This window comes from Helianthus annuus, chromosome 3, assembly GCF_002127325.2.
Source record: "Helianthus annuus cultivar XRQ/B chromosome 3, HanXRQr2.0-SUNRISE, whole genome shotgun sequence".
In the NCBI taxonomy this organism is placed as follows: Eukaryota; Viridiplantae; Streptophyta; class Magnoliopsida; order Asterales; family Asteraceae; genus Helianthus; species Helianthus annuus.
The window spans coordinates 159905129-159922589 of record NC_035435.2 but is presented as its reverse complement, the minus strand read 5'-3'; the positions used below and the strand labels follow the sequence as shown (position 1 = coordinate 159922589).

Below are 17461 nucleotides of genomic sequence, written 5' to 3'. Positions count from 1 at the left end.
CTTCACGTTTTTGAACTTCATGGGTCATATTCAACATTTCGTCACTTTCATTCCCAGAATTTTTTTCTTGCTATTTAAGGTTAGTTCAACTTTCATTTATGCACTGTTGCAATTTAAACAGTTATGTGAATTTATTAATCAATTTATTCTAAATAATACAAACTTATTCTAATACACTACCTCATGCATCAAAGTATCTCCACTTGTATCCGTTCCATTCTCAGAATTATCATAGTTCTGTAATTAAATATTTAAAACATAAGTAATATTTTTTACTTAAATGATCTTTCCGTAATAAAAGATACTTACAAAATAAACACTTTCTTGGAATGTCTGTCGGGATATAAGCTCACAAGAATCATTGTCTTGTGATTCTTCTTTAAAACCCAATTCAACTTCAACGCCATTCCTGAATACCCTCAACTGAAATACAACATTATCAATCTTCTCAAACGTCATTGTGTCACCATTCATAATTTTCAAACTCTCACACAGTTTCGACCATCCTCCTGTAAAAGCATATGTTACATGAAGTTTTCCTGCCATCACATCCCAGTACTTACCACCTGCGTATACTTTGTAATTTCCGTTTAACTCGTGGTTTTTGTAAAACATGTTAATAAACTCGTCTGGAATTACCTGCAAGTTAATCAAATATAGTATAAAAATATAGTTAGTAACATATGTGTTACTAACAAAGTTTTTACAAATAATACGTTTAACGTAAGACCCAATTTTGTGTAGTTGTTCATTGTTATGTAAGTTTGACCACACACATCGTTTAGGAAAGGATAGACCTCCAATTTTTTGTCTCCAATGCTTTTAAAGAGCAGCCAAGTGTTTTTTGGCAAATGAAGATGATTAACAACAGCCCTCCAACCATCGGTTAATACTGGTAGGCTATCCATGTGTCTAAGTCTTACCATCCAATGTCTACCGTCTTCATGATGAACCTCTATGTTCATATGTTGCCAGTCTTGTCCCCATTTTTTAATAACAAATTCAACAGGTACCACCTTCATTAAAAATGTCATATTATACATAAACAAAAAAGTTAAATATGGACTGTAATGTTTACAACATTTTATTTAATCAACTTAGATACTCAAAGTACTCATACCAATGACATGTCTTTAGGTTCATCCATCCGTTGAACAAATGATAAAACCATCTTCTGAACTGCAATGTACCAAACTTATTATTTCATATTCTTTTTTTATATCTTTTGTATCTTATGACTTTATAATAAATAACACACAAATTTACTATATTTGATATTACATTCGTTCAGTGACTAAATTACAGACCATACCACTCTTATGAGTATCTAAGAAACAAACTTTATTTACTTACTAATCAAAGTATTTCAATATAATATGTATACCAAAACAAAAAATTATGAATATTTCTTGAAAATATAAAGTTTTGTTTCCACATTTCTTTCCACATTCCGTCATTTGTAAATGTGTTTTCTTACCTAATATTTATGCTTTTTTTAATGAAGATCACAAGTAAATTTCATCAACACCCTAATCCTTATATATTTCAAACATGAAAGCTATTAATATTACTGATTTCGAGTTTCAAATTATTACCCTGTTCATACTGTATTATATTTTAACATATAAATCGATTTCATGAAGTTGTTAGACTTCGAAATTTCTAAATGATGATGATAATCGAAGATGCAAATCGTACCTTTTTGTTTGAAATTAACCCAGTCGGTCGAAATCCTTTGATTATCTTCGAGGTAGTATATGAAATGGACTTTGAAAACCCTTGCCGTAGATGAAGATGAATTTGGTTTGGTAAATGTGTTGAGAAATGTGTCTTATACATTGTCATCATTTTTTTCAATTAAAATATATATTGATTTGATGTTATAGGTATATATAACGGCTATGTGTTGTTGCTTATTTTTCTTTTTTATATATTATACTAAAATTAAAATAAGACTTATATATTTGTTTTTTTTTTTGATTATTTAATATAGAAAATGTCAAATAAGAGAAGATTAGAAAGTACACCGATTATATGTTCTTCTTCAGTTGGAGAATCATCGAGTAGTAAGTTATTTTTATGTTTAGTATGTCGTTAACAGTTATAGCATTAGCATATTAAATTAATATAAGTTAATAACTGTTTGTTATGAAATAACAATTTAGGTACAGTTAGAAGATCACCTTTGTCAAACATCACCAATGGTAATATTTTACATTTTACATTATAGAATTTTACATTATTTTTTTTAATGTACATTTAAAATCTATTTCTAATTTGTTACTTTTTTTGAGCAATTCAATAAGGTATCTCATTCAGGACGACAACTGAATCATCCATCGGTATTTTATATTTCCTCATTTGATTTTGTTATATATTTTCGTCTATTGTGTTTTGTACTTACAAATTATTTATATATTTACTATTTTAGGTATAAATGATGCAGTTCCATTATCTTTTAACTCAAATGGTATGTTAAAACTTAGCGTAATGTTATATGACCAAAAATAATTGATACACTTTTGTTTAATTTTTTTTTTGTATATTATTAGTCTATATATAGATTAATACGAATTATATAGAATCTAAAAATATCTACATTTCAGCATTACTTGCCGCACATAGAAGGAAAATGCGCAAGCTTTATCTCGATGGTAGGCGGAAAACTTTAAATAAACAAAATAATGTTCCGCGTGGTAGAGGCTCATCTAAAGTTGTTAAAAGATCCAACTTCATCAACCAAGAGAATTATAATCCTAATATTCCTTCATCATCTAATACTTTCCACACACTTCATAGTGTGAAATCTTTAACCACAACAACACCCTTAAGTGGTCTAACAAACGGTACGTATTCTCAAAATTTTTTTTATATAAATCTGCATATATGTATAGATATAGATATAATCCTAATTTATGGTAGTATTTTTTATATGTGTCTTTTATAGGTACTCTTAATTTGGATAACCAATTAACCCCTACTTCTACCAGTTATCCATCTTCTGTGCTTTCAAACATTGTTACACAAAATAGCAACTCTATTCAAGCTTCTTCGTTGACAAAGCTTAAATCTGGTAAACAAAAGATTTTACCTAAAAAACGCGTTATCGAACCTATTCCAATGGTAGATCTTACTTCTGATGATGAGAATGCAGAGTTACATTGCATTCAAGACCCTTTTAAAGGTTTATCCAAAGGTAACAATAAAACTAGAAATCTTTGTAGTTAAAAAAACGTTATTAATTAATTTATTATTTATTGGTCAATAAATTTTATGCTTTCAGAGTACTTGGATCATGGTAATCAAAGCCTTAAATGTGAGATGTGTGACTCATTATTATGGTCTGATGAAGGTGGAAAAGGGAGAATTACATTTGGTAAATTAACTTATTACTTATGTTGTGGTTATGGAAAAGTGGAGCTTCCAGATTTGAAAGAGCCTCCTTCAATATACAAGGATCTATTTGTAAATTGTAATGAAAACAGCAAGTATTTTCTAAAAATATCCGTCGATACAATTCTATGTTCTCTTTCACATCGATGGGTGGAAAAGTGGATTCGAGCATCAATAGTGGTAAAGCACCTTATGTATTTCGTATAAGTGGACAGAATTTTCATACATTAGGTGGTTTGGTACCTGCACCTGGAAAAGATCCAAAGTTTTCTCAGCTTTATATTTATGATACTGATAATGAAGTTTCAAACCGAAAAAGGTTGTTCAGGTAATATCATACCAAAATATTTATTCATTTAGTCTTTTAAATATACAAATATTTATATGTTACATATTATTTTGTATTTACTTGATACCTTTTTTTTAACAGTGATTCTACGAATAAGTCGGATGGGCATTTAAAGCATATAGATATTCATCTAATTAAGTTTATAAAAGACTTCTTGGATCGTAATAATGAGTTGGTTAAAAGTTATAGAATGGAAAGAAACCATTTCAATGACAATCCTAATGAAAACTTCAAGCTTCGTCTCATTTACAAAAGAGATCTTGATGGTCGTACTTACAATTTGCCCTCAACTTCAGAAGTTGCTGCATTGATTGTTGGTGATCTCGAACGAATAATTGATCATCGTGATATTGTTGTTGAGTCGCACACTGACGGTCTTCAACGTATTAGTGAACTTCATCCATCGTATTTAGCTCTTCAGTATCCAATCCTTTTTCCCAATGGTGATGACGGATATAGAATAGACATTCCACATAGGGACGGTGTACGAACCTTAAAAAAAATTCGTCCCAAATGTACAATGAGAGAATTCTTTGCTTATAGAATTCAGGATCGATCAACTTCTTTTTCTCTAATTTTAAATGCTCGGAGACTGTTCCAACAATTTTTAGTAGATGCATACACCATGATTGAGAGTGAAAGGCTTAATTATATCCGATTTCAGCAGAAACATCTTAGGTCTGAAACATATGAAAATCTCCAAAAGTTGAACAATCAAGGAACAAATGATTTATCTAATACCGGTATACGGGTAGTCTTACCATCATCTTTTACCGGTGGTTCTCGGTATATGCAGCAAAACTATCTTGATGCTATGGCTATATGTAAATGGTTTGGATATCCGGATTTTTTTATTACGGTTACATGTAATCCGAAGTGGCCAGAGATTAAACGATATCTTCGAGATACTTCAATCAACCCTGAGGATAGACCAGACATTTTGTGTCGATTTAAGATAAAGCTAGATTCAATTACAAAGGATCTGAAGGACAAAAATATATTTGGAGAACTAAGCGCAGGTATAAATCTTATTTTCATATCATTATTATAATACCAAAAATATTTATAATGTTATGTTTTACAATCTTTTGAATATCGTTATTTTTATTGTAGCCGTTTATACTGTCGAATTTCAAAAACGTGGATTGCCTCATGCTCACATTTGCATTTTCTTGAAACCGGAATCCAAACTTCTGTCCATTGATCATTTAGACAAATTTGTTTCTGCTGAGATACCGGATAAAATTGAAGATCCTAGCCTCTATGCCCTTGTATCCGAATTTATGATTCATGGTCCATTTGGGAATGCAAATCCAAATTGTCCTTGTATGGTTGATAGTAGATGCTCAAAGAATTATCCAAAAAAATTCAACCCGGAAACAACCACAGATGCTGATGGTTTCCCTGTATATAGAAGAAGAGACAATGGTAAGACTATTATAAAGTCTAAAGTTCAATTAGACAACAGAAGTGTTGTTCCTTATAGTCCCGTTCTTTTAAAAAGATACCAGGCACACATTAATGTTGAATGGTGCAATCAAGCTGGTTCTATCAAATATCTGTTTAAGTACATTAATAAAGGTGCAGACAGAGCTTCGCTTGTCGTGTCAAACAGAGATGGTATAGAAAATGAAGAAAAGGCAAAGGATGAGATCAAAGCCTATTATGATTGTAGGTATGTTTCCGCCTGTGAAGCTTCATGGAGGATATTTGCAAATGAAGTTCACTACAGGTTTCCTCCAGTTATGAGACTTCCTTTTCATCTTGAAGGTCAACAAAATGTTGTGTTTGGAGCTGAAGACGATATAGAGGTTGTTTTGGAAAAGCCATCAGTCTCGTCTTCGATTTTTCTAAAGTGGTTTGAGATGAACATAAACGACGAAGAAGCCCGCAAACTTACTTATGTTGAGTTTCCTACTAAATTCTGTTGGAAATTAAAAGAGAGAATATGGGCACCACGTAAAAGAAAACTGTTACAGCTCGGACGCATTCATTCGGTGTCCCCCTGCACTGGGTGAACCGTATTTTCTTAGAATTTTGTTAAACAAAGTAAAAGGACCAAGATCATTTGAAGAAATTAGAACGGTTGATGGTCAGTTGTTTCCAACTTTCAGAGATGCGTGTTACGCTATGGGTTTGTTGGATGATGACATGGAATATATTGAAGCTATCAAAGAAGCCAGTTTTGTGGAAGATGGTCGTTCTACTCGTGCACTATTTGTTACTTTGCTTTTGTCAAACACTTTATCAAGACCCGAATATGTATTTGAACAAACATGGAAATACTTGGGTGATGACATTTTATATAACAGAAGAAAAGCTACAAAAAACAAAGGTATCTTTTTAATATATTACACATATTATTATTCAGTACATTTTATTCATATTGTTTATAGATATTTATTTTTATTATTTCAGAACTTGTAATGTCGGATGAGAGATTGAAGAATCAAACATTGGTGGAGATTGAAAAATACTTGATCAGAAACGGTTCGTCATTGAAACGATGGTCAACAATTCCTTATCCTGATTATGATTCATTTGCTGTTGGAAACAATCGCTTGGTTGACGAAGAACTATCTTTCGATATTCCTCATATGCATAGCGAGTTAGTTACTCTAAAATCTTCTCTAACTGATGAACAACTCTCCGTTTATAATCAAATAATGGCAGCCGTTGAAGGTGATAAAGGAGGTGTATTTTTTGTTTACGGCTATGGAGGCACAGGTAAGACATTTTTGTGGAGGACGTTAGCCTTATCGGTTAGGTCTAGAGAGCAGATTGTTCTAAATGTTGCTTCCAGTGGTATTGCTTCCTTACTAATGTCTAGAGGTAGAACAGCCCATTCTAGATTTCACATTCCCATAAATTTAGATGAGAGTTCTATGTGTCACATACGGCCTGATGGTGATGTAGCTTACTTACTTAAACATACTAGGTTGATAATATGGGATGAAGCACCTATGGTACACAGACATGCTGTCGAAGCTTTAGATAGAACATTTAAAGATGTGTTGATCGACAAAAGCAATATTAATTCGGATTGTTTGTTTGGAGGTAAAGTAATCGTCTTTGGTGGTGACTTTAGACAGATTCTTCCAGTAATTCCAAACGGAAGTAGGCAACAAATTGTCAACGCTTCGTTGAGTTCATCTTATATATGGTCCTAATGTAAGTTACTTACTTTGACCAAAAACATGAGATTGACTATTGGTGCTGATAAATCTAGATTGGAGGAGATGCACAAATTTGCCAAATGGCTTCTCGATATTGGTGAGGGTAAAGTAGAAGGCGACAATGATGGTGTGGCAACTGTACAAATACCTTCTGATCTTCTAATCAGAGATTGTTTGGATCCCATTGAAAGCTTGATTCAATTTGTATATCCATCCGTTTTGCAAAGATATATGGATCGAGATTATTTTTCAGAAAGGGCCATTCTTACACCAAAAAATGAGGTCGTACATGAAATCAATGATCGATTGTTAGAGTTGTTTCCTGGTGAACCAACAGAGTACCTAAGCTCTGATAGTATATGTCAAACCGAACAAGTTAATGATTCCTTCGAGCAAGAATTGTATTCACCTGATGTTCTGAATGGGTTAAAGATATCCGGTTTACCAAATCATCGTCTGGTTTTGAAAGTCGGTGTTCCAATTATGCTTCTTAGGAACATTGACCAACAAAATGGATTATGTAATGGTACAAGGTTGCAGGTTACATTTCTTGGGAAGCGGGTTATAGAAGCTGAAATTATATCAGGTGCTAATGTTGGAACTAGAACGTTTATTCCAAGAATTACCATGATACCGTCGGACAAAAAAATACCTTTTGCTTTTCAACGACGACAGTTTCCTGTTGCTGTGTGTTTCGCTATGACAATCAATAAGAGTCAAGGACAGTCTTTATCTAAGGTTGGACTTTTTTTAAAAGAGCCAGTTTTTACACATGGTCAGTTATATGTAGCCTTATCAAGAGTTAAATCAAGAGAAGGGGTTAAGATCTTAGTTCTAGATAAGGATGGTAAACCGACAGATACTACAACGAATGTCGTTTATAAAGAAGTTTTCACGCACCTATGTTAAGTCTAATAAATAATTTTGTATATTATTTTTTTTAACAAAACTTTATGCATTTTTTTAATGTACTATATTATTATAAACATTCCTTAATTATTTGAGTTTGTTTATTAAATTTCCATATATTAATTTTGTATAATGTTATCATTAAATCATATATTTTTTATCCACATATAGATAATCATCGGTTATATGGTCTTATTTGTTAACATTTGATTGAAGGCCCAAATGGATACATCAAATACCTAACCTTTTTAATATATTGATTATAATGAATAAACAACAATCATCTTGAAATAACAGTTAGTAAATACTTGATTATTAAACATTAAACATGTATCAATAAAACCACAAAATAAGTTTTATATCATTTAGTAGTCTAAATAGGTTTACATCATCATCTGTTAATACGTTCAAAAAGCATTATAAAATAAAGTCCCAAAATTAGATGAACCTAAAGTAGCCAACCAACAAAATTACTAAGTTTGAAAGGAACTATTTGGCAACCTTCTTCAAAATCAATTTCTTTTGAACTGGGCAATAAACAAACGTGCACTTAGCAGGAGGATTGGTACCATTTGGTTTGGTAAATTTCGTACGCCATTCCAAAGCCTCATATCGAAAACCACCACCGTTTCTCTCACCACGAAATGAAATCAACGTATCCACTCCATCCAAGTTCTGTACATACATCTCCATAGTCATGTCAATTCTTGATGCTTCAGCAAGATCAGCACTTAGACGCTAAGATAAATAATTAAAACAAAATATTAGATTATGAGTGGTATAACACTGCAAAATTAAATACTAAAAACAAATTTTTTGTTTTTCGACTATATCAATATATGTAAAATATGAACAATAACTCAACTTACAAAACGCATGTCGTACTTCCATTCAAACTCAATAGGATTGTAGTCCGGATCGCCCTTTTTATCTTCTTCACAATCTGAAACTTCAGCGTCTTCCTCATTATACATTCCATCGATATCAGAGTTGGTTAAGATAGAAGAAACATCAACGGAATCATCATCCATTGATTCATTATAATCTTGAACAGATTCATCCTCATCGTTTTCATGATTGGTTTCATCATCGTTGTCTTGTGTATCAATATTTAAAGTACCTGGCTTAGGTATGTTTACAGCAGCAATCGTATATACACGCTTCGGCACCAGAATCTCACAACCATTCAAGTCATAAACAATCAGCTGAAAATTTTGTTTAAAAATGTACCTCATCACAACGTAATAGTCCGGATATATAGGTACGTAAGACACAACATTGTCCCATGAATCGTAGAGAAGATACACCTTAAGATTACGGTCTTTCTGAATCATCACATCAAAACTGTCCCACAAATTAACATGGACCTTGAATGTTAACTTGCTAATAGATGGTAAACGTATTGGATCTTCAACGAAATCAGCAGGAATTATCTGCGTATAATATTCATGAAGGTGAAATAACTTAAATTTGTTATTGAAAACCATAAAAAAATATTGTTTGTATACTCACCAAATTATCATTGGACTCTTGTGTGAAGCGTTGACAGAAGTACTCAACATTGCTTATCGTTTTCTCGGTCGACATGGAGGTAAACAAAGGAACACTAGATCCGAAGATCGGATGGTCTTGCATATTATTAAAGGGTGTTAACAAGTACGAATACAAGTCAATTTGCTTAAACATCAGAAAACAACCGTCCGTAAACGATAGTTTGGCTACAATATGTTCCCAACCATCCATGAACACAAACGCATCTTTATTTTTAGTCAAAAGAACTTCAAATTGTTTACCGTTCACACATTTGATAATGGCTTGATTGTTTGGTTCAGCATTCAATAGGAATCTCTTGCTATATTGATTTGGTATTTCCTGTAAAAAAATAACGTGTGTTAACATAAATAAATGAGAAAAAATGTTGTACTTATAAGATTAATTATCTTACTAGATATTCTGAAGAGTCGGAGGAAAATATTTTATAAAAAGACGTCATACTGATCTGCGTTTGAACAAACATGAACTAATTGGATTAGGTCTTCCGGTGAATAAAAAACATAATGAATGTAATGAACATAATTTAAATAACATATTCACATAATATAATGATTTTCACATTAATCATAATCCAAAAATGATGAAGATGCCTAATATAATCAAATTAACATATCTATAAACTAAGACCTAATACCATAAACATGCAGAGTATAATAATATTAATCCAAATATACTTACAAATATAACATATTCCATATGTCTAATACAAAATAATCCTTTACTATAACGCATGTAATTAGTAAAAGTCTTCAAAATAAGACATAAAAAACACTGTGGCCTACATGAACAACCAAATCAAAATCTACAAATCGATTGCAACATATAATCAAAACATAGTAAACAAAATTCAACATCACAATTTTTGAAACTTAGCTTTAACATGTCTTTTATCATATTACATGTAATACATCAAAAATAACACATATCGTTCAACTAATATCATTAATAAACAGCCGAATGTGATAAATAGATATACAAAGATGAATAGAAAGAAAATCCTCAATGGAAGAAGAGAACTTCAAACTTAACAATGGTTTGCAAGATTTAACAAGAACAGTACAACGAAATTCAGAATTTAAGTTATTGAATGATACCTTTATGATCTGTAATTACTTGAAGAAGATGAAGATGATGTAACCGATGAAGAAGATGGAGGTTATTGGGAAGTGGGAGAAAATCTTTGAATATACAGAAGACAAATGTGTTAAAAGATTTTGTACAAAAAAAAATAATACAATTTTATATCATTATTCCTTTTTCGGGTCGGTTATATAAAACCGGGATCCGCGCGTGAATCTTATTATAATATAGTTTGTTAATTTTATAGTTTGTTAATTATTATAATATAGGTTTTAAACTTATCAGGTGTACTAAAAGACAGTTTAATGTGTTATAAAATCCATACTTCATTATTTCAATTTTAAATTTGATATTCTTGAATACAGAATTAATATGAATTTGATATTGTTTGATTAATTACCAAAACTAATTTCAGTACTTCCAAAACAATTTACATATCACTTTAGATTAAACAACTTCCAAAATTAAAAGTTTATTATCATAATTTAAATATATGCATATACATATTAGCGATTTCATAAAATTAAATTTTGGCCGTAAATTTAGTTAATACAAATTGTAAATTTTGGTTTTTTGCAATATATTAAGTCTATTAAATTTAACTTAGAACTTATTAAGTTTGCATAAAAATATTTAGTTACACTTTGTTAATTATTAACATAGTTTTAAACTTTCTAAATAAAGTGTATTAATTATATAGGCATCGACTCATTCCAAAAACATAATAGTCAAACTATTTCTAAAAAAAACAAATATATTAAATATAAAATTCATAAATCCAAAAATAAATACAATCATCTTAGTATTTACTTTATATATACTTTTATTTTAAATTTAAATCGTAATATAACTTTGTAAATGAAACAACTTCCTAAATTAAAACGTTTTTATAAATACATGTTCAAAGCTGTTAGAAATCTATACATTAGAAGAGGAAAAACTTTATTTGACCTTGAATTTGAGAAGGTATGAGTTTAATTTTTTATTTTTTACTGTAATATACAAGAACTCTATTAATTTATTAATGCCACTTTGTAGTTGATTTTCTACATACAAAATTAACTTTTCGTTTATATTATTGTAGATGTCAACTGATGAATTTATCATGAATACTCCTTTGAGGAATATATATGATCTTTGGCAAATTATGAAGGTGTGTATATATATTTATAATGGCAAAAGTAGATGAACTTTGTCTTTAAATTAACTATTTTCATAAATTTTATTTTATACAGCCTCAATTTGTTATCATACTTGGTACTATTACTGGTATCGATAAGCAGTTTGGTTGGCACTATATGGAGTGTCCTAAATGTTTAATCGAGGCTGGTACAGATTTTATAGACAGCCCGAGTATGGAGGAACAATTTTTCTATGTGTGCAAGAACCCTAATTGTGATGAAAGTGTTATATATCCAGTTCCAAGGTAATATGATAATTTGTTTTCTTCTTTAATATTTATATGTTTTGTAAAATAATCTATCTGTATATATGTATGATTCTATTTAACTTAATTAGATTCAAAATAAAAGTTCAAGTGGAAGACAACAGTGATGATGTTCCACTGATATTATTTCATCCTCTGGTTGATGAAATCATTGAAAAAGTTGTTCTCAAGTCAGCTGAACAATTGTTTCAAGAAAATATAACACCTGTATGTATAAATCATTTTTCCCTTTGTCTATTTTTTTTCATTGTATTTTCTAAAAATTTCTTATTAATAAGTTTTTCATACAATATTTTGATTCATAGGTTGTTGAGAAAGTAATCTTTCCCGTGGATTTAAACAACTTGATTGGAAAGAAGTTTGCCTTTAAAATTGAGATAACAACTTATAATCTTACTAACTTTGATGAGATGTATTTTGTCACGAACTTGACTGATGATGAGTCAATTATTAATAAGCTCAAAGAAAAGATGAAGATTACGGAGGTAATTTTTTTTTTTCAATACACGTTTGATACTAATAAATTAATATTTATATAATTTTTAATTATATTATTTTTTAATTTATTTTCACATTTATTTTAGGTAAATGATAAAGAATTTATAAAGAAGAAAAGTCACATCCCAAGTGTGAAGGACGATGATGTTAACACAAGTTGTGATACCAATAAGAATAAAAAACGTACATTGGATGACGTCTACATGTCTTCAACTTCAAGTACTTTCAAGAGTTTGGAGAAAGTTAGCAAGAAATTAAATTAGCTCATATTTCTATTATTTAAATTCAGTTTTTTTGATTTTTACATTTTTAACAATGGTATTTTGGATTTTTAGTATGTTTGATGTGGGTATTTGATCGTTATATGTTTTTTAAATATTTTATTAATAATATAAAAGGTGCTCTTAATTCAAATTTTATATCGGTTTCTTTAAACGATTTTTACATATATGTTATTACACTAAGACATAATTATCAAAAAATAAGAAACAATGCATAACAATTTTTGTGTGGGTCAAAAGGAAGTTGGCCCAATATGAAAACACTTTTTTTGAATCTAGAAGGTCTAAATATAATGAATTGTAGCCCAAGGTATGTAAATTGACCCATTTGATCCAATACAACCAAAAATAAACACATTGAACAACCAATTTAATTTATCCATTACTAAGATTAATTTTTTAAACTTGCTGCACTAAAGGCTTTTCAAAATAATAAGATATCTAACAAATTGTTATATTTATTATAGCAAACAATTATTCCGTATAATTGTTACAAAAGTTTGATTAATCTTTGGCCACTTAATAGCAACATTTTATTTATATTTAAATATATACTTAAATATATTACCAAACCAATTTTAGTCAATCTTCCAAATGATTTGCAATCAAATTATAAATATAATTCGTAATACAAATTTTGAAAAAAAAAGTCGATGAATCTTACAAAATTTTTTCATTATTTGCTAAAAAATATATAAAATCATTCTATAAATAGATTTTCAATCGCCTTTAATTTTCCTCAAATATTTTTTATATATTATTGCATTATATTCGGTACTAACATTAACAAATTAACATAATATACGTTTGAAGTCATGTGTATGGAAATATGATATTTATGGATAATATATATGTTACGTATTTTATAATTTACAGTTGACATCTTTTTTTAATAATAATAGATTTCCAATATATGATGAAAGTCCTATAAATACCCATATTTCCTGTAATTCATTCTCATTGTTCAACTCTTATACATAACACCTCCAGTTACACGGTTAGTTACTGTATACTGTATTATAAATGTTCAATGTTCCATTGATAATTTTCAAGTTTTTATACAATTAGCAATTTTATGTATATGAGTCTTTTTGATTCAATTTGTATTACTCACAAAAAGATGAATGTTAAATATTTTATTGTAAATCAGAATATTATACTTTATTTTTGTTGTATTTTGTATTACAAATGTTCCTGTTACAACTATATAATAATTAAGAAATCTTAAAAAGCTTATACAATCGTTTTTTTATAGTTTTTTTTCAGGGTATTACGAATCATGGAACGTGTTGGGGATGACATGATATTTGAAGAGATCTTATCGAGACTACCTGCAAAGGTAGTTTGTCGTTTCAAATGTGTTTCTAAACAATGGTGTTATGAATTATCTACACCAAAGTTTGTTTTCATCCATGCTCGACGAGTTGGAAATTCAATACAAAAGAAGCGGCTCTCCTTGAAAGAAAATTCAATTGTCGTTGATGACATAGTAGCTGGCAACTTAGAAGAAGATACAAGCGAAACAGTTACTTTTCCATACGGTGTCGAGCCATCCTTTTTAAGCATTATAGGTTCGTTTAACGGACTGATTTTACTTTGCATTAAAAGGAGTTACAATGAGCTCGTCATTTAGAATCCAACGACGAGGCGTTTTAAGATGATATCGGACGACTATTTTAGTAGTTATTTTGGTCGACACAACGATACGGGTGGAATGTACTTTGACGAGCACAACGATCTAAAAGTGCTTCATATTAATTGTTACTGGGACGTAGTTACTGCTCGTGTATATTCACGACATAATGACTCATGGAGAAAATTGAATTTCTTGAACGGAACTCAGTTAGGTTCAAACTTTTATTCATGGTCTCCTGGAATTTATTCCGACAAAAAAATATATTTCATGGTTTCCAATTACTGGATTCCACCCGGTGAAAGGAACATAGTTGTTTTCGATGTTATATCTGAATCTTTTAGTATACTTCGTTTTCCGGAGCATATGGAAGTCAATCCTTGTCAAGGACATTTTCTAACAATTTCCAACAAGCTGCATGTGATTGTCGTTCAATATGCTGGTGAACTAATTGCAGATTTGGTCAAATATGAAAATGATGAGTGGATCAAGGTATTTTCTTTCAATAGGGCTCGCATAGTTCATCATATGGAGACGCAGGAAAGGACAAATATAATTCAAAACAACAAGTGGTTGATAACAAGTATTTGGGGAGATACTGTTGAAGTTGTGCTTTGCAATGATTCTTTTAACTACATCCAACATGTTGACAACTACAACGGACCGAAATGCGCATTATTTTTGGAGACAATCGTTTCTCCTTTCGATTAGAAAATATGATTTAATTAGATACTATTAACTATTTCATCTTTTTATGATAGTTTACAAATTATATTTGTCGGCCAGTATTTGTTGGTATATGTGATTTTGGATTATTTTTTATAAAGCGGCCCAATCATTGTTTGACAGACCCATTAAATCAAACGGCCCAATTCGTCATTAGTATAATTAGTGATGTCAGACATTTTGTCTAATTTGTGATATAAATGTGAGTTTAAATTTCATGTCTTTGAACAATATAGTAAAGGTAAATTGGTTTTAAATTAACCTGGTATAATTACATTTTCTATTACTATAATACCATATGTCATTAAAAAATATATTATTCAAATTTAATTATATACGTTTACACAACTTTCCTATTTAATTTAATATTTGTATTAGTAATTTCAAAGATTTTATACACAATTTATAACTGTGTATCCAAAAATACCCCAAGCTTTTCAAAATGCCAGTCAAAGCTTTAAACATATTTCAATTTAATATTTATTTTTCTTTTTTCTGTTTTCATTTAATTAATAAGATTTAAAAAAATACTATCATACTAAATGAGTTTGACTATATCTATGTACATTTTACAAAAGTTAACGAGGTTTATGTAAATATGTTTTTTATCCTTTGCTATCTGGACCGAATATCCAAGCTATTACAGAGCATTATTAAACATCAACAACTATCACTTCTCAAAACTTCACACAATCATCACATAGAAATATCTTCACCATCTCCAAACATTATTATAATTATATTTCAGGCTTAACCTAAAAGTTAATAATTCCACATGAAACCTTTAAACACTCATGGAGGCCAAATTGGCATATTATTAAAAGCGAATAAAAGATTTTGTTAGGAAGGGAAAGAACAACTAATTAGTTTATTAATTATATCTATGTATTTGTTTTTCAAATATAATTTTTCTTATCCCGGGATGTTCCCGGGTGATAGCCTAGTTCTCTAATAAAAGAGCAAATTTAGGAGCACTAGTTGTTTTATGGTGCCTCCTTGGCCTTTATTTCCCACCAATTCCCCCACCCACTTAACATACACACGCGGATCTTTTACTCCATTTGTTATAACTCATCTTTAATTTTGAAGAAACCCTAATTGGCATTCATCATTCCCCCGTTCCTCTCCATTTATCGTATCATTGTCAGGCTAACATTCTTCTACAATCATTCTTATCTTCGGTTGGAACCAGGTTAAATACTTAGTGATTTGGTTTTGATGCTTCCATTCACATATTCGGTCTTCCAATCAGCTCTAAACTAGGTTTGTTGTTCCATCAATTTTTTTATGAACTAATTATGGGCGGTGGTTTTGGGTTTTGTTTGCATTTTACGTATCTAGGTTTTCGAATTTTTTTTCAAAAGTATAACAATAGTATACTCGTTTTAAATATAAAAAACGCTCGTTGTTTTTATGGTGCAATTTTTATTAAAAAATGTCGTATGAAAGAGTTATTAACGTTTAAAAAACGGGGGGTGGAGGAGAGAGAAACTATTGCTTTGGATTGGCTAGAATACCTCTAAACAAACTCACGCGCTTCCTTTGTTTTGTTCAATTCACTCGTTTAATCTTAATCCATGATTACTAAATAGATAGACAAGATTACTTTCTATCATTCCTACCTAAATAAACTTCCTATTATATCCTGATCCTTAATAATAAATAAATGTTACGATTAATAATAGTATATGATACTAGCTACAATAACAAATTACAAATATATATAAACACATTTACAAATTACAAGTCTCTAAATAATTCTTGCTAGACGAAGAATCGCTTGGTATAAACGTCAAATGGTTCACCGGTTGTAAGTTTGGTTCCTGCGGTAATAAAATTAATTTTAGTTCGCACAATAGATCCCCAATTTATATCCCTCAACGAGAAACCACTATCACCCATACTCGAACTTGAGACCTGGAGAGGAAAACTCACCTAGACCCACCATAGGTGGAACTTAAATACTCGTAGCCACCACTAGAGCACTAGTGATAGTCTATATATATATATATATATATATATATATATATATATATAGGATAGGAGTTGGCCAGAAAGTCCAAATTTCCTAAAAAGTGTAAAAAGTCATAAAACACCATAATGTCAACCATAAAACACACCAAAAACCCACAAATAATATGATGAAGATTACTAAAACATCATGTATGTGGGTTTTGTGTTGTGTTTTAGATGTTAAGGCTCTGATTGTGGAATGACAAATATTATTGTGTTTTATGTTGTTTAGCATTGTGTGTTTTATATTCATAGTTCTACGATGGTGTGTTTGAAGTTTTTATGGACTATTAGAGTTTGAATATGGTGTTTTAGTAATATTCATTCTATTATTTGTGAGTTTTAGGTGTGTTTTATGGCTGAAATTATTGTGTTTTATGACTTTTTATACTTTTTTGGAAA

At 30.1% G+C, this 17461-nt stretch overlaps 4 protein-coding genes across 4 annotated transcripts; 3 read left to right on the top strand and 1 right to left on the bottom strand.

The window, feature by feature from the left end:
- The first annotated feature begins 1757 nt into the window (after positions 1–1757).
- Positions 1758–6912, top strand: LOC110932451. Its single transcript, XM_022175784.1, has 11 exons — positions 1758–1808; positions 1994–2066; positions 2166–2204; positions 2607–2846; positions 2948–3196; positions 3284–3472; positions 3625–3721; positions 3824–4761; positions 4856–5756; positions 5857–6077; positions 6161–6912. The coding sequence occupies exons 1-11, from the start codon at positions 1758–1760 to the stop codon at positions 6910–6912; spliced, it is 3750 nt and encodes a 1249-aa protein (XP_022031476.1).
- Positions 6913–6939: 27 nt separating this feature from the next.
- LOC110932452 (ATP-dependent DNA helicase PIF1-like) lies at positions 6940–7827 on the top strand. Its single transcript, XM_022175785.1, has one exon. It carries the CDS (start codon positions 6940–6942, stop codon positions 7825–7827), a length of 888 nt encoding a protein of 295 aa, XP_022031477.1.
- A 489-nt stretch (positions 7828–8316) lies between these two features.
- Positions 8317–9860, bottom strand: LOC118490548. Its single transcript, XM_035988243.1, has 4 exons — positions 9773–9860; positions 9340–9699; positions 8697–9260; positions 8317–8565 (listed from the first exon to the last, which is right to left on the bottom strand). Exons 1-4 carry the CDS (start codon positions 9842–9844, stop codon positions 8317–8319), a joined length of 1245 nt encoding a protein of 414 aa, XP_035844136.1. The 5' UTR covers positions 9845–9860.
- A 1498-nt stretch (positions 9861–11358) lies between these two features.
- On the top strand, positions 11359–12669 carry LOC110932453. The gene is made up of 6 exons (XM_022175786.1): positions 11359–11427; positions 11546–11614; positions 11697–11887; positions 11980–12115; positions 12214–12393; positions 12493–12669. Exons 1-6 carry the CDS (start codon positions 11359–11361, stop codon positions 12667–12669), a joined length of 822 nt encoding a protein of 273 aa, XP_022031478.1.
- The last annotated feature ends 4792 nt before the right edge of the window (positions 12670–17461 follow it).